The sequence below is a fragment of the Buteo buteo genome, chromosome Z (assembly GCF_964188355.1).
Source record: "Buteo buteo chromosome Z, bButBut1.hap1.1, whole genome shotgun sequence".
Lineage (NCBI taxonomy): Eukaryota > Metazoa > Chordata > Aves > Accipitriformes > Accipitridae > Buteo > Buteo buteo.
In genome coordinates, this window is record NC_134204.1 from 12,367,655 (window position 1) to 12,393,823 (window position 26,169).

A 26,169-nucleotide genomic window follows, 5' to 3' on the forward strand; every position below is an offset into this window, starting at 1 on the left:
CCAGCCCATATAAAATGCCACCCTTAAGCAGTGGGGCAGACCTGTTCTCTGTAGAAGAGGAACCACGAAAATGTTAATAATCTGTAAAACCAGAGGAAAATTATTTTACACTTGAAACAGCACTGGAAAGTTACCTCTTGCAAAGCTCAACCACAGGTTGGAAAACACAACTGGTGGCTGGTTTCAAGGGGCATTTAATACTCTTTTTGTATTAGACCTATAAAGAGGTGGACACATCCACTTCTTTTGGAGACTATTTTGAGTTACGCAGCCAAATCCCGTTTCTCCTCTACACAGCTGAACTGATTGCTGTGATCATAAAAACTGATAAACTCGCCGTGTTTATTCCAAGTTCCTTGGCATGCATGTGAAGTGTCAGACTCAGACATGGTGTCTTAGAGTAAGCCAGTCATTTTTTTTATTTTTATATATATATATTTGTGTGTGTGCATAAATATAAAGGTTTACAGACTTGACAAGAGCATGCTGTGACAAGCTCTCTGTCACATCTCATCTCACTTGAACAAATGCAGATGGCCACACTGAGCTACAGAAAAACCAAAGCAGACCTAGCAGCCGTAAGAAAGCATCTGGATCCACTTTAGGATCAGAAATACTGAAGAAGTATGTTTATTTTACATTAATACTACTATTTAGCATTTCTCCAGAACCTTTCATCCTGATAGATCAGAAAGTGCTTTGGAAATTATACACACAGAGCATCACTGACACCTCTCCAGCCAGCCCATTGTGCAGCTCACCAGGGCACGGAAGAGAAACCTCAGCTCAGACGACCACTTTCAGAGCCCCCACCTTGGACCCCTCGGGACCTGTAATGTCCTTAGCAGGCAGGACAGACAGACCGCTAACTTTTATGCTCTACTCTGAAAGACTCTGGCACGGTAAAACGTCTTGAAACTCAATCTTCTTTAGGCTGGAAAGATGAAGGGCAGTGCGGATCTTTGCAGAACTGAAACCTCCAGCCCCAAGGGGGATTTAAAAGCTAAACTTTACAAACCATCTCTCCATGACACTGGCAAATGAACTAACTGGCTTTTCAGGTAAGGCAGGGCAAATTAATGACTAACAGATAGTGACTGATGGAAGGGCACATGGCTCCTCATTAAACCCTCACCTCACTGTGCGAGAACCCCCAGCCCACTGAGGACAGACTTTGGCAAGCACCAGGGGGTACTTTTCACAGATTGCTGCATCTTCGGGCAGAAGTCAAGTCTGCCTTAATGCAACCAGGCAAAGGACAACGCGGAGCTACAAAGTCTTGGGCAAACCTTGCTGCAGCCCAGCCTGCAAGAGGTTTCACCTCCTCAGGGCTGCAGGGACACCCCACGGCCAGCCGTCTCCTCGGCCCCCCTGGAGGACTAAGCTCTCCAACCACAATTTATCTCAGCAGACAGCAACGGCATCGGTAAACCCTGCTGCTACTTCAGAGCACAGGGCTACAGCAGACCAGGAACGAGCTCAGCCCAGCATCTAGTCACCAACAAGCCCTTTCCTGCCCCGGGCTCTGCAGGCGATGGCACACACAAAGGACGCGATGTTCTCTGCCTGCTTTAATAAACAGGAGGAGAGGCAGAAAGGGCGAAGAAAAAGTCAGTCACGGAGCCGAGAGACCAGTAACACCCAGGGAGTGCATTCAGACGGCCCGGGGTACGCAAGAGGGCTCCCATCTCCCTTTCGAGGATGAGCAACTCTCAGCCCTCGGCTGGCGGCCAAGGTTAAGCAGCCCTCCCTGAGTCTGACAGAGGCGGTGGCTCTCTGCACCATACCGGGTTTTTCTCAGGACAGCCCCATCGGCGGCTTTCTGGAGAACAGAACTCTGAATCCAGGGGGTTTTTTGTCTATGGCATATTTTTCACTGTTAAGTTTATAGCAAGGAATGCAACCAGACCTACTGAAATCTTGAAGGAAAAATGAATTTGGAAGTTAAATTTCAAGGTATATTTCTGTGGCTGTTTATAAGCCAGTACAAGCATGTTTGGTGCTGATTAGAACCGACCCTCCGCTGGATTAAAACTGCCTGTAGCTTTGAGCATCACACTGTCTGGGCTTACCCAGGCGATGCTCGAGCTGCTTGCAGGCTGGCTGCTGTCAGTCTGTGCAACACACCACATCAACACCTTGGAGAAGCAACGGTAGGAGCAAACAGATGGGGCCAGGTCTGATCTTCACTGTTCGTCAGAGAAACTAAACCCCCAAGAATTTAAGACCAACAGGAACAAATGCTTCAGCGCTGAAGTCTGCAAGAGCCCCTGGGCAAACACACCTCTGGCAAGGCTGGCAGGAGGCTCCAGGCAAGACCTCTTTGCCTGAACTCTCAGGAAAGATGAAAAGGGAGCGGAGGGAGGATTGCTGCTGTGTTTTCATGGACTCGCTCCCTGTTTGTGGCTTTTGCTGGAAGATGAGATTCAGCTCAGCCTTGCAACACAGGACCATGACTAAAGCCTGGTGAGACACCTCACTCTGCCTGGTATTGATGAAATGATGTGGCTTTGAATTTGGGAGAACTGAATTCCTTTGCCATGCTACAGATCCCTCACAGCAGCCCAGGCAAGTCTTTCCATGAAAAAACAGGGCCAACAACATGTCTTATCCCACAGAGTTGCTGCAAGGTCTAAGGTGGTGAAGCCACTGGCTTTCAGTATTACAGTTTCACAAACACTATCCATCTGGGATCAGCCAACGCCAAACACCACCACAGCTTTCTTCCAGCCCCGTATCCTGCTCAGGTGCTGGCACAGTCATTTGAGCAACAGTACAAATAAACCCAAAGAAGGAACCGATCCAGCTTTAAATTAACCCAACCAAAGTAAACTTGCTACAACTCAGACCTCAAGATGGGGGGTTTAAACCCAGCCCAGCACCCTGATCTGGTCACAGCAGCACAGAGGGACAGCAGAAGAAGAGGCTGGCGGTGGCAGGGGACCACGCTTCCACCCCCACCAGCAGCCCCCCCACCAAGAGCTGAGACACACGTGCGGCTGCAGCCCGAGGGAAGGGAGTTGCACACATGGTGCAGACAGAAGAACTGGCTGGCTTCGGCTGAATGGTATTCATACCTCCAGTTCCTAAAATTGAAAGGACAGGCATCCTCACCCCAGACAACGAAGCCCAGCTGAATCACATCCCCATCGCAGGTGTGGGAAGAAGACAGGCTAGATCATTGCCATTATGCTGGCACAGCACAAAAAACGCATTTCTGCCCTGCATGTTGTAGAGACGCCTCAGAAGCACATCCAGGGCTTTGGGAGAGTGACAAGCAGAGCACAGACCTCCAAAACACCCAGAACATGGATGAGGGACATGAATGACCACACTGAGCCTTGTCCCAGAATAAACATCTGAAGAGGATGACTTGAGGAGCTGCACAGCTTCTCCACACCTAAGGAACCCCCCGGGCTCTGACAAGACATCCTAAACCTAACAGATTATGCAACTGCAGTCATCATAAAATCCTTTGGGATTTCCTGATTTATTGGCTATGCTAGTAGAACAGAGCAGCAATGTTGCAATTAGACTGCAGAGATTTTGGACTCGAGCTTTACAAAGGACCTGATCTTTCTAAACATGTGACTCCTACAACTGCATCTAAAAGTCCCAAGAGTCAGACATACACGGTGCTTTTTGGGGTTGGGTCCTAGAGACAGACTAATGGGTATTAAGGAGACAAATTCTATTTGTTCCTTGGTTAGTGGCAGAGCGTACAAACAGAAGTGGTCTAATCCAGTCAAACCATCACGGCACTGAATGCTCCAATTTGTTAGTTCATAGCTCTGCCGCAAACAGACATTTAGCTGGATACATGGCCATGCTCACAAATATCATTTCCAGTTACAAGAAAACTGAGCAATTTAAAATGACTACTTATCAGCTTAAAAATGACAAATACCAGCTTTCTACCTTTGCTGCAACAGGCCCAAATGATATCAAGTTACAACTGGGCATTAGCACCTGCAATTACTCCTTGATCCACGCCGTGTTACTGCTGTTCAGATGCGGTCTGTCCCACCACAATGATTTCCTGCCCTTCCGAAGACACGCTCCTGAAGCTTCAGGCAATACAAGCTTTTTGTATGGTGTCCTATGCAATTGCTCTTCATTCCCAATTGCCCTCTATGCAATTGCTGTCGTCTTGAGGGCTTGGAGACAGATCAAATTTTACACCTCTTCTACACTTCTGCCAAAGAAGGCATCAATTCATCTTCCTCTTGGAGCCCAGAGGTGGACGTGCGCTCCGCTGAAGGACAGGGCAAGGCTAGACACACTCGGTTGCTTCATGCTTCTTGGTAACGCAGCTGCAACACGGGTGAATGAGTACAGCCGTGCCCCTAAATCCACATCCATATCCAAACACCACCACTCTCAACAATGGAGAAATTTTCCCCTTACTCCATTTTTACCAAATATATTTTCCAAAATATCTTGATTTGGGTTTGCCTGCCCTCCTCGGGCAAGGCTTTACTAGACTCTAGCGTGGCACGGGGCAGTCACTCTACAGCCTTGTTACTGCAGGATGGACAGAGGGGGAAAAAATGCTTGAAAACTGCAAATGAAGGGGGATGTTCAATTTGCAGGGAGCCTGCTAGCCACTGTCCCTGCCAATGCCCCCGTGATCAAGGGCTGCCATCAACAGGGTCTAGTGTACCACTTCAGTACAAATCAAGAGCACAGTTTTGAAGGAAATTTCATTTTCCCTATTACTGTGCTTCGGTTTCCATGCCTGGGCAGTCTCCAAGCTCCCATCAGCTTTTTCTCAGATGAAATTCAAGTGGCAGATGTGTGCCAGGAGCATGCTCAATGCACTCCGGTTGCTGTGCTGTATTATGCTCCAGCTGAAGGCCTGTCAGCGTTTGGTCCGTGGGACCACACTAGAGCTAATCCAAAGTAACCCCCAAAATAACTGTAGTGTGGAGGTCAGGTCTCAACAGTTTCATCCTATAGACTCCTTCCCCTTTGGGCTACACTACTGCCTAACGCAGAGATGGGGCAATTGCTCCATGCCCTTAACGAGTATTCTCCAACGTATTCATCCGAAGGAAGTTTGCAAAGACCAGGACTATCATCTATGAGGTCCATGCATGATCTTCTGCTTCACAAGATGTGCAAGGACCCAGCCAGACAAGACTTGTTTGTGGGCATGCGCCCAGCACACACACTGGAATACAAATAAATTCCCATTTACTTTTTGCAGTAGTTGCTGTAAGTTACAGAGAAGTGCTCAAAATGTTTTCACTGCTGCTGTTAATTGCAGAGACAGAGCTTGTTACCATTAGTTCAAATGTTTGGCTTTTTAGAAACAATACTCCTGAATTAGATGACACATCTCAGAAATGTGAATGAAGAGGCACTGGAGCTTTAACTTTCAAACTGAGAGAATATGTCAAAATAAAGATTCTACTTCATTGCAGATTGACTTACATTGAGTGCTACCTGTTTGAAAATCTTCAGTCTTGCACGGTAGCAACTTTCCTTCTCTTCACTGTTCCTCCTGAGATGTAAGACTTCTTCCATACCAGGAAGCCCAAACAAGTTCACATTTGCAGAACATGAAATAAATCACCCAACTGGAAAGCACATGTGCCTCACATGAAGAAACAAGGAAGGGGTCAAAAGCCACCCACGTGTGACCCATGTACAAAGTATATACCGTGTGTAACACTTCTGCCACTTCACCCTGACTGCCCAAATCTCGTCACTGTGTTTCACACCCTGACACCCTATTTCCAGGGCTCTCCATCTTTTGTCCAGGCTATTTTAGGATCACGCCTCTAAAAAAACTTCTAAGCATCCAGCTCACATCCTTCCTTCTTCCTCCCTGCAAATCTTTTATCTAATTCTGCCCCCAGTTTCCAGTCACACCAGGCACCAGTGACAGCCAGGAGTAGATTTAACCTGAGAGAAATGGTTTGTACTGCAAACTGAATAAGAAGTTCAGCATGGGAGATATTCTTTATCATGATCCAGAATTTTTGTACAGATGCAGCGCCCAGGGAGGGTGCCAGAAAAAATTCCACAGGTGAATGTGATGACCCCCTGGTACGAAGCTTACTGGTGGGAGGTCTGCAAGCCCATGGGGGCTGGATCATGCTCCCAGCCCACACCAGTACGGCAGTGCTGGGTAGTGCTAGTGGCAGGCCCAGGCTATTGCTGGGCGGTGAGGTCACCCCTTTGGGATAAAACTTTCTATTTTTCCCTATGCAGAAATTATCACAAATGCCCAAAAGGGAGGAGAAAAAACACATCCCACTGAAAGAGCTCTTATTCCAGCAGCAAAGTTTTACAATGCTATTTTAAATGAAAAAAAGAAAAAAAAAAATTAAAAAAGGTCTCTGTAACATTGTTTTGGCAAACCAGGTTCTTTAGGTTTCAACATTAGCTCTAATTCCCAAAGTACCTCTTTCCACTGAGAAGCAAAGGTTTTGGATGTCTGCGAGCAATGAAAGGGAGAGCCAGAAAATTTAATCAAGTCTATTTTACAGCAGGAAGCGGTATGCTGGGGTAGAAGAGACTTATTTCCAATGCTTTTGCAAGCCTACTTGAGCTCCTGAGAGGAGCCCTATTAACAGAGAGAGGCCAGGCTTCAAATAACCCCGCAACTGCTGAGGGGCAGATACGGAAGGAACAAATCCACAGCTCTCAGATTTATTTGAGGGGGCCAATTTTAGCAGCAAGGGCTACTTGCCTTCAAAAGACTACTCGGTTTTAGGCATTTTCCAGGATTCTTCCTAATACTGAAAACAGTAGCTACTTCATCAGCTGCTCCCTCCTTACCGAGGGGGAGCAGTGCCGCTCCTTCAGCATCCTCAGATCGTGTGGTTTGACCACGAAGCTCACAAAGCCAGAAACGTGTATTTGAGGTGAGAAATTCAGCTCTCTGCTAACAGTGAAAAAGAAACCCTAACCCTCTGTCAGAGCAGGGGAAAAGTCTGAAAGTGTGATCTGACTATGCCGTAAAAAAACCCCAAACCTTAATAAACGGGAAAAAGAGCCTAAACTCCATCCGCACAAATGCGCCCCCACAAACGTTCCTTCTTGTGACTTTAGGACGGGTTTCGGGCTGCAGGAGGCCCAAGGAAGAAGGGAAAGGAGTGCATTCTGCACAAGCATGTCCATCGTGGCGAGGCCCTCCACTGGCCCCACGCGATGCCGTGACCCATCGCCGCGCTCCCAGACAGCACCGCACCAAACCAAGCCACCCCCCGGACCCCTGCCCCTCCCGGCCAGGCCATCGGCGCTTCATTTCACTCGCAGCCACTCTGGCAAAGGACATTTTTGTCTTTTGAGGACCATCGCCTGCGGGGACAGGAGGTTTATTTAGCTATTTAACATCGCTACTTTGTTCTTGGCCGTGACGACAGGCTGCGCATACAGTAAATCCCGCGGATGAACTGCTTTCGGCTCTGACTATGGGCTTGCTGAACCGTGCTTCCTCTGCATGCTGCGACAGGTTTCTAACCATAATAACCCCGCACAAAGCACCGTCTCTCTTGCTCAACAGTTTCCGTCAGTCACACCAAACCCTTCCTCTCCCACTGCCTAAACACATCTTTGATATTCCTGACGTTTGGCCAGAATAAAGGACTCGCCCTCTCTAAAACAAGCAAACCGTGCCAATACTCATTCAGTTTTACAATTCCCCATGAGCACAAACATTTCCCATCCGAGCTCCCCAGCGACGGGGCTGGCGTTATTTTTGCCCGGGCAAGTGCATTGCTTTGAATTCAAGCACTTTACTCACAGATGCTCAGGATTCCCAGGCAGAGGCAGGTCACCAGCAAAACACGAGCAACTACCGACTTGCTGAGGCTGGCACCAACCGCGGTGGAGAAAATCACCCCCACCCGGGTGACAACTGCCCCCAGGATGACACCCCCACCAACACCACATGCCCCCAAACACCATTGCTCAAGTGAATTTAGGAACTACAGCCAGGACTCTGCAACACAACAGTTTGCAAAGGCAGGAGTTGGGCAATGCCAGATACACACACGCCTGTCTGTAGCATGTTTGCCTCTTCCCTTCGATGTTCACATTATAAACCAGCTTCTAATTACATCCTCACTTTCTCTTTTTACCACAGTGAGTTTGGATGAGGCCAAAAGGGAGAAGAATTAACGAATACGCATGACAGCAACCATAAACATTTCCTAACTTTCACTCAGTTTTGCAACACAAGACATACATGCTCTCCTCAGAGGGCCAATGCATTAGTGCTTGCAGATGATTTCAACTTCCCAACAAACGCTTTGCACGAGTGAAGTTTCTGGATTTAAGACAGATTTTGTAGCCTGCTGTAACCACTCCGCCAGCTACATAAGGTATGAGCACCCCTCCGACAGGCCACAACAGGGGCTGCAACCCCAGAAACTGCCTTGGGTGGGCAGGACAGCCCCCAGCAGCAACCTCGAAAGCAAACATTATTTTAACAGTCAGGACAGTGGACAGGAGTCTGCCTTCTGCATCTCTTCACATAACTGGCTTTTCCCAGCAGCAAACCAGCCCCCCCAAGCTGCTGCTGCAGCCAAAATGCATCAGAATTTGCCCCAAATTCCAACACCATTAGACACTGTCAGACGTAACACATTTGCAATCCAACGTGGGACATGACAGTAGAAGGAAAAAATATATACTAATTTTTTTTTTTTTAATTAAAAAACAAAAGGAGATTGCAAGCTCTCACCCTCCATCCTGTGTTGGGATACCACCCCGCAATGTTTCTGCCCAAGGACATCCCTGGGACCCCTCACACCATCATACCACAACAACAGTAACGGTTTTTAATTGATTTCTCCTCCCCACAGGCTGAGGAAGGATGTTCCTGCAGCCCTGACCCAGCCTCTGAGCAGGGCTTGATGCCGCCACCCAAAAGGTGACCACGGGTACCCCAGTCCAGCGACGGGTCAGGACTGAATCTTTTAACAGAGAAGCAGGCGAGGGCACCCATCGCCACAGACCGCAGACCCCCTTGAGAGGAGTCCCTGGCACAAACGTTGGGGTACCCTCCTGTGAGTGTGGGACGGTCCCACAGGAGGGGCATGTTGGGGAAAGGATCCCACCCCACCACCCAGAACTACAGACCCCATCAGGGTTGCTGCCCAGCAGCTCCCAGCTTGCAGGAAACGCTTGGTGCTGTGGCCCCAGGGACTTTTCAGGTAAAAACACCCCCGGGAGCAAAGGAGAGCGTGTGCCCCAGCAAAGAGCCGTGCCGGATGGTGAGGAGGCGCAGCACCAGCCCTGCTCGCTTTGCACAGCGCAGAAGAGAAGATGGCCATGGGTACCCCTTCCCCTCCACCTGCCAGCCCACAGGGCTACGAAGGGTCTGCTCACTGCTGGGGCACTGCCAGCACACGAGAAAGCCAGAGCCAAGGGAGTTAAGCAGGCACTGCTGTGCACTGTGGCTGTGGTTCCCAATATATCACACCATCGACCCGATTTCCCAGAGCGACACAAAAATGGAACCATTGTACTTTTTTTTTTTTTTTTAATTTTTATTTTTAGGATCCGCCCAGAAATCTCCAGCTCCACGTCACAAGAAATCCCTGTAAGCCTTTTGATGACTTTCATCTATTATTCACTTACAGCAAATCCTTGCCATTAACAAACTGCACTAAAGGAATCCAAACTTTCAAAGCCACAAATCTCCTAATAACTATGGCTGCTTTATACATGCTTCACGATTAGCCATGTTGCCTGGTTAGAATCTCAAAGCTGCTCTTCATTATTGGATTGAACCTGCCTGCAAACAGAGAAGAGATTGATAATACTGCCACTGATTTCAATGCAGGAGCATTCATTACATGACATCCTCCTCCCGGACACATCAAGCCCAGCGGCACAAATTTATGCTGTGCTACTGTGCCAAAGACCCAGAAACTTCCCTCAAGCACACTAACACCAATCCTAGCAGACAGCGTTGGAGTAAACTTGACTGCAAGCACGCTCAGGCTTCACACTGGCTCCTAGCATGCAAACTGAAGGCAGTTTTACAACTATCTGCTCTGTAAATTAAGAGTGCCTTTAGTTGCTTTGAAAAATAAGAGCTTATTTAGTCAGTACATCGGCTTCTTCAAAGAGCCTTCAAACTAATTAGCCATACTGAGTTACTATTAAAATACAGAGCTTACATGCAATACTCTTGATGATAACAGAGCTGGTGCTTTGGTACCAAAGCTATAGAATTAGCACAAACTTCATCAGATGCATTTTCCTATAGGCTCCAAATTATATTTCAAACTGAATATTTTCCTTTCCTGCGGTGGATGTGGGAATTCACTTAATTCATTTGTAAGTTCAAAGCAATAATAATTTTTAGCCCATGTGCAGATCAAGAGTTTGAATATTCAACAGTGAGAGCCAGCGCGAGGGGATGGAAGACAGACACACAAGAGAAGGCACTGAAAACAAAAACAAGAGCTGCAGTAAAAAAATAAAGTAAAAAAATAGTTGCTGTACTACAGATGAGCCGTACAGCTGTTCCAGATCAACTTTTTTTGGGGGGGAGGGGGAGGAGGAGTTGCTTAATTTAATGTAATTTAATGCAAAGGGCACACTAGCCAGAGGCAAACCCTCCCTCATAGATGCAGATAGGCTGTCAAGCAAAACAAAGTTTACCCCCCACAAGATATGCAAAGCCCAGAGAACCAGACTGCAAGGCTCACAAATTTTAATTCCAAGAGCTTCTGCCCATCCCTGCTTCTTACGGAGCGGGTTTATTTGGCAGATAAGCCTTTGCTACTTATAAAAAAAAAATCAAAGGCAACAGCATCACAGGAAAAGAAATTTCCTTTCCCCTTTTGACTTCCATTCAACTGCTTTACATGTAGGTTTACTTACAGTGGAGACCAGCAGGTATGTATCCGAGGGCTCAGCTCCCACTCCCGCTCCCTCTTCTCCTTCTCCTCCTCCTCCATCACCAGCCTCACCCACAGCACCCCAGCTCTTCCAGCTCACTTCCCTCCCCGAGGGAATTGTCATCCCTTGCTCCAAAGGTGTTACAAATCACGTTTCTGAATTTCAGAGCAGAACCTGGCAGCAACTTCAGGAAGAAAGATGCAAGCCCCGACAAAGAGGGGAAACCAAAAATTCCCATTACAAATCATCACAACTACTTCATTATTAGCTTATAACATGTCATACAGCTAATTTCCTTCCCCTCCCCTTGCTAAACTTTCATTGAAGGTATTGATTGGACTTGTCAGCATGTTCTCGTGTAAAAGTGAATTCAATTAAAGGAAACACAACCAACAAGGTATTGGATGTCTGCTTAAAAATAACAAGTAGCAACATGCACAGGCAGTCCGTATAACCCAAAAGAAGGATGTTCCATAATGTATTTTGTAACTGCTATCTGCACAGAAAAAGCCAGAACTAGACTTTAAGCAGCAACTGTCTGCAAGTAGCAGGACAGCAGCAGAGTACAACAACTACTGAATCTTATTTCACACGCTGGATCAGAGTTTAATCTGAGCAGCAGCCACATAAATCCAGAGGGGCTCTATTAAAAACCAGTGCAGTGACTCATCCCATGGAGAGAAGCATAAATTCAGACTCTGGGCTTCTACATATTCCTTAAGAAAGCCTTTTGTTTAGCAACAAGAATTTCTTTGTTGGAGAAGCAGGGGGCTGGATCACATCCCTGTGGCAGGACATTTCTGCTCCTCTAGCAACACAGAAGGGCATTAGACAGCCCACATGCAATGCCAGAGAAATATTAGCTGTACGTGCGTATGCCAAGCAACTCCGCCATGGGCACTTTAACGTAGTGCTATTTTCAATCTTCTCAAAACAACTACTGCAACCCTACAGCAGCCCTAAGGCTGTCCTAATCCGCTCCAGCAGCAAAACCTTGACAACCCCTCATCCCCCACCCCCCCCAAAAAAAAAAAAAAAAAAAAAAAAAAAAAAAAATCAACGGGCACTTTGCCACCTGCCCCGCAAGATGGGGATTTCCTTCCCGGAGCACAGTGATTGCTCAGCGCCACGGCTGCTCCTTCAGAGGCCTCCGGGAAGCTTTGCCAAGAAGAGCAGGGGGTCTTTTTTCAGGCACGTGCCACCGCTCAGCGGGAGGCACAAGACTGTCCTCGCCACCAGCCAGGACAGGAGCCCTCCACCCCGGCACCCACCACAGCAACAAGGGCCCCAGTGACTTACTGCTTCCACTTACTTCTCGCTAAATACCAACCTTCCGCAGCAATGAGGTGTGGGGTTCCCCCCCCCCCCCAAATTAAAGCAATTCAGCATAATAGCAACTTCTTTGAAGACAGAAATGTCCCCCCTCCTCTCCCCCCAACCCTACCTAGAGGCCTTTGTGTTCAAAGATATAGCCAATTTGTGGGTCCTATTTGCTGGCATTTACTCAGACGAGAGGCATCAAAACACACCGCCTCCATTTGCTGTGCTCGTGGAAGTCGCACACAGCAGATAATCTCAACAAATTGCTGCCGAGCACAACAATAACAGACACTTTAGCAGCAACATGCGCCTCAGAAACAGAAGACCCACATCTGTCTTAATCACCATTATGCCCCGTTTCCACGACAATGATTACACCCCACCATTATGCATTAGGACTGAAGTATTAAAATAAAAAACCAGAAACATAACCAAAACCACAGGATGGGCACCTGTTGATCCTCTCCTTTTAATCTGGTGCTATCCTGATGCCAAGGCACTATCAACAGCTTCACCTGTTATACACAGCATCCTAAAATTAGCCTGCTACAGCCTTTACTCTGAAATACGGTAGCACTTACTCTCCCACGAACAATTTTTCTTTGGCTGGGATACTGGCTCTCACACCGATCAAATATAAGAACATACACACATACAGATACAATGCATAAACTCTCCTCATATGATTGCCATAAAAGTACCATATGTTTTATGCATCAGATCGGGATGAAGTCATAAACATGACTGAGATACTACAGCGCCCACACATATGTAACATACATTAGAAGCAAACGCTATGTAATATTAATGGACAAAATTCTGCAATGTGCTGGGGGACTGGTTTTGGTTACCTATCAGTTTGGGTGCCAGGTCAAAGTCTGGGGTCTGGAGATGCTTAGTAGAATAGCTGTTTAATCTAAGATACTAGAGGATGTAAGATTTGGCATTTAATGCAGGATGACAACAATACAGATGTTAATTAGAGTTACAGGGTAGTTAAAAATCCAACAAAATGGTTATCAAACTCTGAAAGTTTGATTAAATCTGTTGTATCCTACTGGATTTTGCACCTACCCTTCACATACATAAAATGCATATACTCCATGCAGTAAAACACAAAGCCTTTTACCACCTCGACGGCACTGAGCCAGCACCAGATCTGTCGTCTCATCACGTTGTTTGCAAACTTGTGTTTCATTTGACCAAGCAGAATCGCACCGCTAATGCAGTTACTGCATTTTTCATGCAAGACACTATGCGTTCCCAAAAACAGAGCTGGCCTAAGCTGCCTGTGTCACCAGAAGGCAAGAGGGGACAAGGGGCAGCACTGTCCTCACAAAGCCCTCCTTGTAATGACTCTGACTAAAGCCCCTCACTTTGGGGAAGTTTTTGGCAAGGACCTTATAGAAATGCGCTGGCAAACAGCAGAGGAAGATGTTGTCAGCTCTCCAGATGTTCCTGCCCCTTGAAAATCCCAAATGTATCTTCCAGTGTAGAGGTTACCCTTCCTCTCCAAATGTTCTTCTCCCTCAATCCCTGCAGTGTTTTCACATTTTTTGCAAGGGAAGAGAGGCACAAGTTCTTCTTTCCTTCTCTGTTTCTCCTAAATACATAAGCGGACATCAGGGAAGCGAGGCAGCTCCTTGTTCAAGCAAGGAGAACACAAAGCCAAAGCATGAAGCCAACTATTTCATCAATACTCTTTGATTTAATTAGCTTTGGACCATGCTCAAAGCCGATGCCTGAGAAGAGTCGCCACAGGCAAAATTCAGTTTGCAAGAGGGATTACTTTCACCATCTGAGAAATAAAAAAAGACATAAACCCTGGAGGGACTGAGGACGAATTTACCACCTAGAGAGACTTGCCTTCAGCAAAGCAACAATCGGATGACTTACCTAATAGTTGAAGCCCTGTGAAGGAAACAGCCACCACACCAAATTTATTGATATATTTTGTGCCATTTCAGTTTCGCGTTTCAACTTAGTTAACACATTCTTCTTATTTTCCTTCTGTACCCTCCTAAGCCAGTTCTTTGGATAGGAAGGCAGAGATGGGGCCTCAGCAGTAGTGCCTGGTAGCCTCCAGCATAAACTTCCAGCTCCCTCTGAAATGGGCTACAAAAGCCATTTGCTGTGCATAAAAGCTTGTCACCTCCTCTGGTTTATTAAATATTATCTAATAATCAAGATCTTAAAGCATATATATGAAGCAGAGCTGTAAAGAGAATATCTCACTAATATCTACCATATTTTAAGGTCTATTTACCCTCGCCAATATACATATATTAATCCTAATGTACTGGATCCAGACCAGAAGCTAAAAGTCAGGACATAAGCCTTGAAGTAGCAGTCTGAATACAAGTCCAAACTTGGCAGTTTAAACTCATATATAATCATCATTACTCAAACTCAATGAAGGGAGGGCAGACCCGAAATCCCTATTAGATTTACTGACTTAATAATTTACTCAGTTTACTAATTTCTTTAGTACATTTACTGACCCTGCCACAAAGGATTTGAAAAGGAGGTCCTTAACCTACGGAAATGAGGACTGCAGTTGAACACTTCCTCTATATCATCAATGACACCTCCAAGAAGGGTCAACCACCCCTGCAGACTCGCATGCCAGACCCTGCATTTCATCCTCAAACGAGCAGCGAAGCCTGCAGTGGAAACTCAATGGAAGTTAGGAGCTGGCAAGGGTCTCCCCACTCATCCCATTGTACCCCGCCGCACACTACCCAGTGTCTGCTAACGCATCCCTGGCACCCACATCACAGAGGTTTCTCGCTGCTGGTCAAAAATACGCATGACAGAGCGCGCTTAATGAGTTCAATGTGGAATAAATTAATCCAAATCACGACCTCACAGCATCAACAGTAAATTAATCTCTTACACCAAAGCAATGCAAGGAGGATACAGCCGGAAAACCAGAGCCTCTCTGGGCACTTACTGCTGAGTCCCCCACTGCAGGCACTGAGGGCAAGCCCACCTTTTGGACAAGCTCTGCCCTGCAGCAGCCAGGACCACGCACAACTTGCATCCCTGAAATTCAGCTCCATCTTCTAGCTTTGATGCCATCTGAGAAGCACCACGAGCAGGACCTGCTGCTCCCAGTGCTGCCCAGCTGCCCTTTAATCCCCTTGCAGGAAGGCAAGCAAGGTGTGAGTATGGCACCGTGAAGAGCTCTGGTCTGAAAGGACCGCTGCAGAGACGTGACACAAAAGATGTAGGGGCACCTGCGGCTCCACCAGGGTCCTGACCACCAGCTCTGCTCCCGAGCAAGCAGTGGGAAACCCCCCCTGACCCTGCAATGCTATATGAAGTGTTACTGGACGTATCTGCCACTTTTGCTCAGACTGACCTTTTCAGTGTTTGGAAAATGAGAAGCTCTTAAGCATCTCCAAATCATCTGACCAGAGCTGAGGTAGATAAGCTGTGGATCAACCAGGCTCTGCCCTCACCAGAGCCACTACCAACACCAGGAGAGCTCTGCAAAGCAGCCAACATTGATCACAGGCAGGAGACCCACCATGCCCACTCCTGCCTACACCTGCCTGTACAGGAGGGGACTGGGAAAGAATCAATCACCTTTTATTTTCAGGCTCACACATTATCTTTACTTGCAAGCAGGTGGTAAGGTCAAACTATGACTAGGCAAGAGGCAGTTAGAGGAAAGAAAAAAAAGAGATACCGTCCCTGGTAACCAAATGAAGGTAATAAAAACAATATCCGATTCATAAAGTGAGAAATGTGACCATCTGGGGGGAGGAAAATCACAGCCAACTCTAAAGTGCAGAGAACGTGGGAAAACCCAACTATTTCAAACTTGCCTAGCACATAAGAATTGCTTTTTTCTGCTTTAAAAGCAGCATTGCTTTCACCACCAACGTGACCAGCAGTTACAAAAGGAGAAATCTCAACAACAAAATGCTGAACTATGCCATGTCAAAGGGCTGCTGTCCCACGCCAGTGATACTCAGAGCTGCCCATTCCCATCACAGCCACTGCTTGCAGGACAGAACAAAAGCCATGTCCCTAACCGGGTACGCAGAAGGAGAGACAATAGCGCTCATAAAAACCCATGTAAAGCTTTTTAGTGAGATTTCTGGTCTGGGATCTGATCTGATCCACCCCTTAAAAGTCAGGCTTTAACCAGCTGTGCAGTTTGTTGGCATGCTACCATTTTAGTATTAACCCTTTAAATTATCCATCCAAGCACCCTTGCTGCATCCTCCTGTCCCCCCACCGCCAGGCAGAGGGGTGCTGACCCCATGCTCAGCCCCATATGTGTACACAACATCGAAACATTTTCATACAAGGTATGCCTGTATCTAAATCAGCAGAAACTGCCCTCACCTCATCTGTTGAGGCTTTTTCGTGGGTCTGTTTTTACTTGGCCTCTTCATAGTCTTGTTAGTGGCCAAGAAAGCTGCCTGACCATAGCAGCTGGGCACGATGAGTCAGGACACATGAATGTCTTTTAACCCCTTTCCACCTGTGTGCTGGGAGTATTGGCTGCTCAGCTGATTGCAGCTGGGATTAGCTCTCCCTGTGGAGGAAAACTCAGGCATTCCCACCAAGGTCAAACCTTCCCAATTTGCAACACCCTTGAGCAGGATTAAAAAAAAAAAACAGGAAAAAGAAAGAAAAAATAAGAAAAATAGAGACAAGACCCCAACACAAAGTAGACTTTCCAAATGACTGACAAAGAAATGCAGCCATCAGAGCACAACACGTATTGTGATAGCACAGCACATAATACAATATATATGGAGCACACATCAGAGCCTTAGCCAGCTTTACACTTTGCAGAGCCCACAACTTTTGAATTCAATAAAATAATAAGCACCCTGACATTAATGCAGTCATCAATGCTAAATAAAGCCAAGCACAGTTGTGCTCCTTTGATCAGTCTTTTCATAAAGGCAGTATAAATAGTATTGCTGCTTTTCCATATCTTAAGAGGCTTTTACACTTGGAAAGTGTTACAGGGACACACCAGGAAAATAGGCAGTGTTTTGTTTCTTTTTCCTTTTGGGGTTTTTTGTTGTTGTTGTTGGTTTTCAAACTGTAAAGAGAGAAGTTAAACAATTGACTCCCAAAGATCCAAACAATGTGTTTACATAAGCGTTTATAAAATGAAAAAGCAAGTTACTCCACATTCACATATTCTGCGCTGCTGCCAAGCGTCTCAACAGACTAATGTCCTTGGAGATACAGACTTGTGCTATAATGTTTCTGTCCAAAGCATTTTAATTTTAAAAGCCGAATACAAAGCAAAAAACCCACAGCCAGCTGCACAGCAGTGATCCCTGGTCTGAAGCAAAGCACAGGGTTTGGGTTCGCTCGGGTCAACGCTGCTGCTTCCTTGCCAGCACCACGAAGGCAGGTATCAACTGAACGGCTCCTGCATCCTCAAAGTTTTTAGCAACCCGTGCTGTTACCTGGCCCACGTGAACTCGGAGAGCAACCTGCAGACCCCTGCGGCTGTTGGCCGGGCAGGATTCCCACGCTCTCCTGATCCACCAGCTTCACTCAGCACAGCCTCCACAAACTCCAGCTTCTTCAGAAATACCAGCACCTGGCCATGCTAGCCAGCTTACGTCCTCAAGCCATGCTGCTCTCTTTCCACATAGACTTTCCACAGGTTTTCACAAAACCCCAGTAATTCAATTAGCATTGGGAAAAAATTTACCAAACCATCAACTTAAAGTTTTGCATCTCAAAACTAGAGGTACCCATGTGTGTGTTTTATGCCAGGGGTTATCACTTGGCCTCACACATGCTATGCAGTAGTCTGACCCAGCTTTATCTCGTTAAATCCATTTCTGCCAATTAGTGAAAAAACATTTACTTCTGTAACAATTAATACTTACAGCCCTTAGCCTTCCAGTTCACAATGCTCTACAGGCATCCTTAAATCCTTATCTCCTGAGGCACACGTGCTCCTGAAAGAAGCTGTTTTCACGAAGGTGGTATTTTAAAATCCTACCATAAACAGAAATCAAATTTAATTACAAAATGGAGATGTTTTACAGTTACCATGACTAAATATATCAGCCCCTATCAGGGAGTGTTGGAGCCCCTGACACTTGATTATCGTGTTTTGATCCAAGTTAAACACGGGCTACTCCGGCAGAGACCCAAAGGAGCGCAACAGTGAAAATCCTTCAGACACCCCAATATTATCGATTTTGAAAAAGTCAGACCCCAACCGATTCTGGGTAAATCACACAAAAACATGGCAAGGAAACAACTCTGGGTTTCCCTGTCTCACCCAAGCACCCTGCTACTTGGCTAGCACCTTACAGCACACCAAGTGCTGGGAGCACACAAAGGATCTGAAATGAGCATCCAAGTCCCTTCCTGACCCAACGGATTAAGGCAGCATCAGGAGAATATGGAGACAAAGATGCTATTTCCTCTCAAACACCTCCGAGTTGCTATATTCTCTATCTCATTTTCTCACTTCTTGCCCCCAGCCATAAGTCCCCTGTCCCCAGGACCCGCCTCGAGGCAGACTGGTCTCCCCTCCAGCAGCAAAAAACACCTCCAGGCCTTGACAAGGATGCAAGGAGAGACCTTTTTGCATAAAGCGTGCAAGTCCAAAACACAACTAATGACAAAAAAACCAACTCACAAAGTGCATAACGTCTCCAGTCTCAGACTGAGCCTGGAGGGGATACACTGCTGCAGGGGCTCCTGAGAGCAGCCCTACACAACGGCAACTCAGTCACTGGTTTAGCTGAGAAAACTTCTCTCAGGAGCAAAATTTCACAGATGCACAGCCCTGCAAGCTGCCTGCCATGACTTTCGCTTCAACCCGTACTTGTGGGGAACCTTCCTTTTACAACGTAAATCCCAAGAGCTTTTTTTCCCCAAGAGCGACTTTTCCATTGTCAGTCCTCTAACAATGCTTTTTTTTTTTCCTATTATTTTTTACAAAAGCTTTATAATCCTCTGCTTTTTCATCTCAGTGGAAACACTATATGACAGCTTTAAACTTTTCTTTCTTTAAACCCAGCACTGCCTCCTCAGCTATAATCCTCCTATTGGAAAGATTGGTTTGCAAGTCCCTGCCTCCAGGCAGCAACATCACAGCACCAGTTACAGACCCAAAAATCCAATCAAACACCCTCATCTTTTAGCTCAATAGCCATGACTTTAATTGCATGACAATAACAACAGGAAAATTAAGTGACAATTTGCAGTTATAAACTGCTCCCAACCCACCCCATTCCTAGGTTCAGCCTGCTTCATCTGTGGCTCCAGGGTCCTTTGAACTCGGGGGATGGCACACCTGAAAGCATCAAAGTGACTTTGACATCAGTGTCCCATTTTTAAACTCTCCCTGGCACAGGGGCTTCTGAGACCTTTTGGACTTTTGATCATCCTCCAGCTCAGTCTGGCTTTTCTTCCTCCCTCCTATTTTATCCGTGATGGCAAACGTTTAGTAACTACAGGAACACGTTCACATTCTTGCATTTTCTTTGTAGCGCAACATGAACAGCGCCTGTATAACTAAAATGGTAGAATTTTAGATCTAAAAATTCAAACTAAATTTTAGCTAATTCTGTAAAATCAGAACACAAGAATTTTTTGTGGAGGAATAAAAAGAGAGCAAGTTACCAGTGCCTGAAAAGTTGGATTAGCCTTCTCCTCAAAAAAAATCAGGGAAAGATATTCAGCGATGATGTAGTCAACACAATTTTGCAATGGATGAAAAATACAAACCCCCTCCTTTTCTAAAAACTGCAGTGAAGTTAGAGGAACTGCCGCCATCCAGAACAAATCAATGACACACCCTGAAATCAGGCAACTCCGAAAGCAGAGCTTTGGTCAGTCTGCTGCGGACGTAGGGGAAAGCTGCAAAGTTCAACTCAGGATCCCATTAGTCCCAGCTATGCTTTGGGTCTGCCATTCTCTTGCAGAAAATACAGGGTGGAAAAAAGCCTATGTGGAGTTCCCTGTCTTCTCCACGGTACAGTCCAGCCCCAGCTATTTTCATTTCTATAACACAAATAATCCCCCGTCGGTGCAGTGTCATTTCTAGGCAGCGCCTGGTACAGCTCTGCTGCACAACTGCAGCTGCACACACACAGACAAGGCTTCCCCAGGTGCCTTCCTCCCTGCATCCTTGAATAACCAGGCGTCAGGGCCTCCCTCGACTGGAGGACCACGGTATCTCCAAGCTGTACCCACAGCCCACAAAAGCCCTGAAATCACCATAGGTGGGAAGCAAAAACTAATCCCCAGCATCCAGTCCCCTAAAGTTACGGTTTGGCAAAGACTTTTTTTAAGCTACTGATTTGCACTGTGGTTTTTCCTCACAGAAAACAGTTAATAATTGGAAAGGGAGAAGACAGCATTCCTTTAAAAAAAAAAAAAAAATCTGGAAAGGAACAGCATGAGATACCGACACAGTTGTTTGAAATCTCTCTCCCAAAACACATAACATGGGAGCCAACTCTTCCTTTAACAGCACTGCCCATTTGGAACAACATCCTAAAAACTGGGGGATTTTCTGGCTTTCTTATTTGTACTTCTCTTCTTGCTCTAAACTCTCATTTTTTTCCTTTACTAGGCAAGAACTTTCACTCTGCACCATTGACCCGACTTCATTCTTAACTATACGGCAGACAGCTGCATCCCTTGTTGAATCTCTTCCAGACGCAATAGCAGACTGTACCAGCACCACTCCCTACACACACCCCCTCCCTCTCCAGCAATTTGTTGTGCTAATTAATAATCTGTCTTCAGAACAGACAGTAATCAATGAGACCTAATAAACATACACAAACCCCGTATATCACTGCCACTGCCATACTGATGTGGCAAAAGGGCTCCTGATGACACAAATGGGAGCTGGGAACACTACGATACAGAGATCTCAGGTGCACCTATGCTGCAGGCTGAAGTGTCCAAGCTGGCTTTCTACACTCCAACCACAAATGTATGGCCTTGCCCGTGGCATAATTCACTCTGCTCCTCAGGCCACAGTTTAGCAAGAAAGGAAATCTAGTCTTAGATCCCATAAAATGGGGTTAAAATTGTGCCAACCACACGATGCCAACAGCCAAGCTACTGCAGCTCCTGCCAGGTTAATGCCCCTCCATCCCCCCAAAAAACCCTGAAGGGTTAGCTGTATGCTGAAAGGCCTAAGGCCATGATGTCAGGTATCATCTGTCCTGCATGTGGTACAAATCCAGTGTAAATTACATACACTGGCTAGTCTAACAAATGTCCATGCCTGATCTGCATCAAATTCGAAGTGAGAGGTGATGCAGGCATGCACAGATCCAGTATTACTGGTCAGCAATACCTGCCCATAGAAAGGTCTCCCACAGCCTTAATGTGAGGATTCACACATCTACCAAGGCATTTTAGCAGCACAAATAACAGTAACTCCAGGTGAGGTCTCTAGATGCTCCAGCAACACAAATGCCAGAGGTTACACCTAACAATGCAATGCAAGACAAAGAACCACCACAGCTCAAAAACAAGCTCTTCTGACAGCATACAAACACAGAAAAATTCTACCAACATCGTTTATTCATGGCCTCGGTTTGACCCGAGCAAAGAGCTCGAGCAAGAACTAAGGAATCTGAGTCTTCATTTTCAAGTGTTAGAAAGCAATCGAAATATTGCCTGGGTTTTTTTGCACGTCTCCATTTAAGTAGTCTCTTGTGTACAGCTTTGCCCCTCTCACACAGCAAATTCAGCTGAAAATGAATCTACTGAAGAACTATTTGAATCTAGTTCCAAAAGCAACTTCCATAAGGAGATGCTACAGGTTCGGAGCAGGAAACGGTTCAGAAGTCCTCGCTCTTCCTCATTTCTGTATCAGAGTTCAAGGTGAACATTCAAACGGGAAGAGTTGTCTGCAGTTGCTTTACCCATGAAGTGAAGGATTATTTGTAGTGCCTTCAAATTTTGTTTGGATTATCAAAGTCATCAAGCATCACCGCATAAAGCCCCACAGGGCTGCAAGTTCTTCAGCTCAGCTCCTCGTCACGTCATCCCCTACACCTACACTCTGCAACTGCAAAACATCCTTCAGGTAAGACGCAATGGCTGATTTAAAAGCTTCCACCATCAAACAAAGGACATGCAATGAATACAGAAGTGAGGAACCAATTAGTATTGCTGAAGAGATGTTGCCGTTTCACTCCTGAAACCTCCAGCTTTTTATTTGATTGTCAAATTGGGTCTAGGCAGCTTCAGTCAAAACATCTTTGTGCTTGTACTCTAAATATCAAGTACATGTAACTAAATCTAACACTTAAAAAAACCCTCTCTATACTTTGAGCTAAAAGTATAATCACAATGCATCTGGCATTTAAATAAAATAACCATTAGCACAGGAAACACCCAGCATAAAAGTACCAGGTCAAGAAAAGACAGATGAATACAGAGAAGCAGCATGGGATTGGATTTAATGCCATGTTTACTAGGGATCTGCTGCGTTGAGAAATGTAGAGAACTTCCTCTGGCAGGCTGAGCTCAGTTACAGGATTAAAAATGCAGGCTATGACTAAAAAGGGAGATTTAATTATCTGGCTTAATTGGACTAGGAGGAAAACCAGCTCAAGCTTCAAGAAGGCAGCAGACTACTTCAGCAACAGCTAGGACACCTACAGAGCTGTTAAGGCTTGAAGGGTTTTTCATATTTCCCATTAGAACACACAGGTGTCTATTCATTAAATAAAGCAATGGAAATGGGCACTGGATTTTAAAAGGAGAATCATGTTACTCTAGATGAATTGGTTTAAACTATACTGAGTCTACAGATTAGCATGAATTAGCCTCTACTGTCAGCAAGTCCTGGCAACACTCCGACCCACCATCAGTGAACAACTCTATAAAATTTCAAGTCACGTTCACAATTATTAACCAAATCACATCCAGAACTGGCACTGGCAGACACAAACCAATAGTAGAAAAATTATCCTCCTCAAAGCAGGCATTACGCCCAACCCTACCACTGACTCATGAAATGCCCTGCAGCAGGTCATTTGATGTTTTTGTGCCTCAATAAAATAAGAATAATACTTTCTCGCCTTCATACTAATTGCCACTTAAGATCTATAGATGAGAAACACTATGGAAGTGATTACTAATAAATCACATCTTGATATTCACAGGCCAAAATTCCCTTTGCTCATCACTCAGCAGTGAATAAGAGCACTTTCTTCTTAAGTTTAATCCAATTTGTTGTGGCTATTTTCCCAACAGCCGCACTTACTTTCACAGTCATGTAGAGTTTCCGTGATGTCCTTCTCACCAGTGCACACACTAGTGCACACACCACGCAGATGTGGACTCCCCGATGGCCCCAGAGCCATGAGGAGATGAGAAACAAACAAGTATTTCACCAAAAAACTGGGCTCGGCTCTCATCCCTTATTAATCCACATGCTAAACCGGATCACCTAAAGCTCCGTGCATCCCCGTGCTCCACACAGGTCACTAGCATTATCCCCGGTGCGCCATGGAGAAACCTGCCATGGGATGACAGTGACTGCCCAAGGCCATACAGCAAATCCATGGCAGAGCTAAGAGGAGAACCAGGATTAGGGCAACCTCAATCAATGCCACCACGGTGCTGTGCCGACATGCTTTCGCACTCCCATCCACGTGCCAGGACCAGGGCGCACGCAGCCGCTCCATCAGCACGCCAGGGAAGTGATGCAATTAAAAAATTACAGCCTCCCCAGGGACGTGGGAGAGTCCCTATCACTGGAGGTTTTCAAGATGAGATTGGGCAGGGTGCTAGATAATCGCACCTAGGCTCCCTTTCCCATGAAAGGTTGGACCAGATGATCTTTCGAGGTCCCTTCCAGCCTGGGCTATTCCAAGAAAAGCCAGCCTGGGAGTGCAGCACGGGAGGATTTGTTCTCAGCAGCACTGCACCCTGGACCTGTTTGACCAAGTGTCCACACAAACACAGGTGGCAGCGCACAGGTAGAGTGAGAAAGTGTGGCCCCAACCACGGGAAAAAGGAGGAGAAACACGACATTGCTGTTTTCCTCTGAAAAGAGTTCTCTGGAGGCTTCAGGAGAAACACCATGTGCTAATCCGTTCCTGAGTTTCTACAGGAAAATAGTAAGTGTGCAAACAGCCCTGCATATTGCTTTCACCAAACAACTGTTCTCCCACTTGTTGTGCTCACAAAGATGAATCACTGCCTCCTGCAAGCTGTAATTTACTGGGAGGACATCAACCGGCTCTTTGTGGTAGGCAGGTGAAACCAATGCCTCCCCACTTAATTGCCTGTTTTTCTTCAAACTCAAACCTGGTTGACTAGTAGGATCTCACAAGGATTACCAAACCCAAAACACAGATTTAGTAACTGTCCTGGTTTCGGCTGCGATAGAGTTAATTTTCTTCCTAGTAGCTGGTATAGTGTTATGTTTTGCATTTCTGATGAGAATAATGTTGGTAACACACTGATGTTTAGCTGTCGCTGAGCAGTGCTTACACTAAGTCAAGGACTTTTCTGCTTCTGGTACTGCCCTGCCAGAGCGTAGGCTGGGGGTGCACAAGAAGCTGGGAAGCAACACAGCCAGGACAGCTGACCCCAAGTGACAAAAGGGATATTCCACACCATATGACATCATGCAAAACAATAAAACTGGGGGGACTTGGGTGAGAGGGAGGCAGTCTGCTGCTCAGGGACTGCCTGGGCATCGGTCAGCAGGTAGTGAGCAACAGCATTATGCACCACTCGTTTTGTATATTCTTTTATCATTATTATTTTTCCCCTTCCTTTTCTGTCCTATTAAACTGTCTTTATCTCAACCCATGAGTTTTACCTTTTTTCCGATTCTTTTCCCCACCCCACTGCGGGGGGAGTGAGCGAATGGCTGTGTGGTGTTCAGCTGCCTGCTGGGTTGAAGCACAACACTAAGACGTTACCTGGCTAAGACATCACCCAGTGAAAAACAAGACACCTTTGGAGGAGTTCCTTAAATTCAAAAGCTTTGGTTTGCTCCCTCTCCTAACTCCTCTGAATGACCCGATTCCCAAGAAACAAGATCTAGCCTTTGCCAAGAAAACCTTTATTGCCAAAGGTCTCAATGTGGGCCAAGGAGGCATGACTCAGATCAGATGCAACAAAGGAACATCAACAGCTAATTAATAGGATGCATGTAGCTTCCCTCTCATAAAAAAGCAAAATCCACACTATGAAACAGAAAACATTTGGATTCAGGCTTTAACAACGTCCTCCTGTGCAATTGTCCATGAGCAAGTGCCCCAACCACAGAGCTACTACACAGAAAGCCAGGTATGACCTCCTCCAACCATTTTTTTAAATTTTTTTTTTTAATTAAAGAGTGGCCACAAGAGCTTACCTGCACACAGGCCCTGCTGTGCATACGTGCGTGACTGGTCGGCACACCCAGAGATCACCTCACGGATCAGACCTGCAGGGAATTAGGTCTAAGAACATGCAGTTCATGAATTACAACAGCAGGTCCAGGCATGAGATCAGCACTGAGCTTCCCGACCCAACCACGAGGGCACAGGCACCGAGCACGTGCTGCAAAGCAGCTGAGATGCCCTGGAAAAAACAAACTGAATCCAGGCTGTATGGGTAAGTTACGCTGTAAAGCATGCTTGGTGCTAGGACCGGGCAGAGCATATAAGCCCTTTTCAGTGCTTACACATTTTAATGTGACTCTTGCTCAAACTAAGGAGTTCCGATGGGTAGGGGAGCAGGGGGCACTACGCCTTTTTTTCCTAGATTGTAGGAAATCACTTCCTTAGTTTAATTTCTACATCTCGTTAATCTGCCACGAACAATCACGTTCTGTGATGCTGAGAGCCACACAGATGGATATCTGATGGATATCTGGTGTTTGAACTAAGGGAGAATAAAATCCCACCCCAAAGCTTGGACGAAGCGATTACATGTTTCAAATGTCATTCAAGAAGGCCTACAGCTTCTTTTTATGCACAAGGTCAGACTAAATGG

The 26,169-nt window shown here is 46.1% G+C and overlaps 1 protein-coding gene across 4 annotated transcripts in view; it reads right to left on the reverse strand.

Annotated features, from left to right (window-relative positions):
* Positions 1 to 26,169, reverse strand: part of PDZD2 (PDZ domain containing 2) — a 143,523-nt gene that overhangs the window by 74,481 nt on the left and 42,873 nt on the right. Inside the window, exon 1 of one of the 4 annotated variants that reach the window (XM_075019827.1) lies at positions 10,852 to 11,220. The exons of the other annotated variants lie outside the window; for them this stretch is intronic. Coding sequence (XP_074875928.1) covers positions 10,852 to 10,928 — 77 coding nt within the window. The 5' untranslated portion in view covers positions 10,929 to 11,220. Of the gene's footprint in view, positions 1 to 10,851; positions 11,221 to 26,169 lie in introns of those variants that run through there. 4 annotated transcript variants of the gene reach the window in all.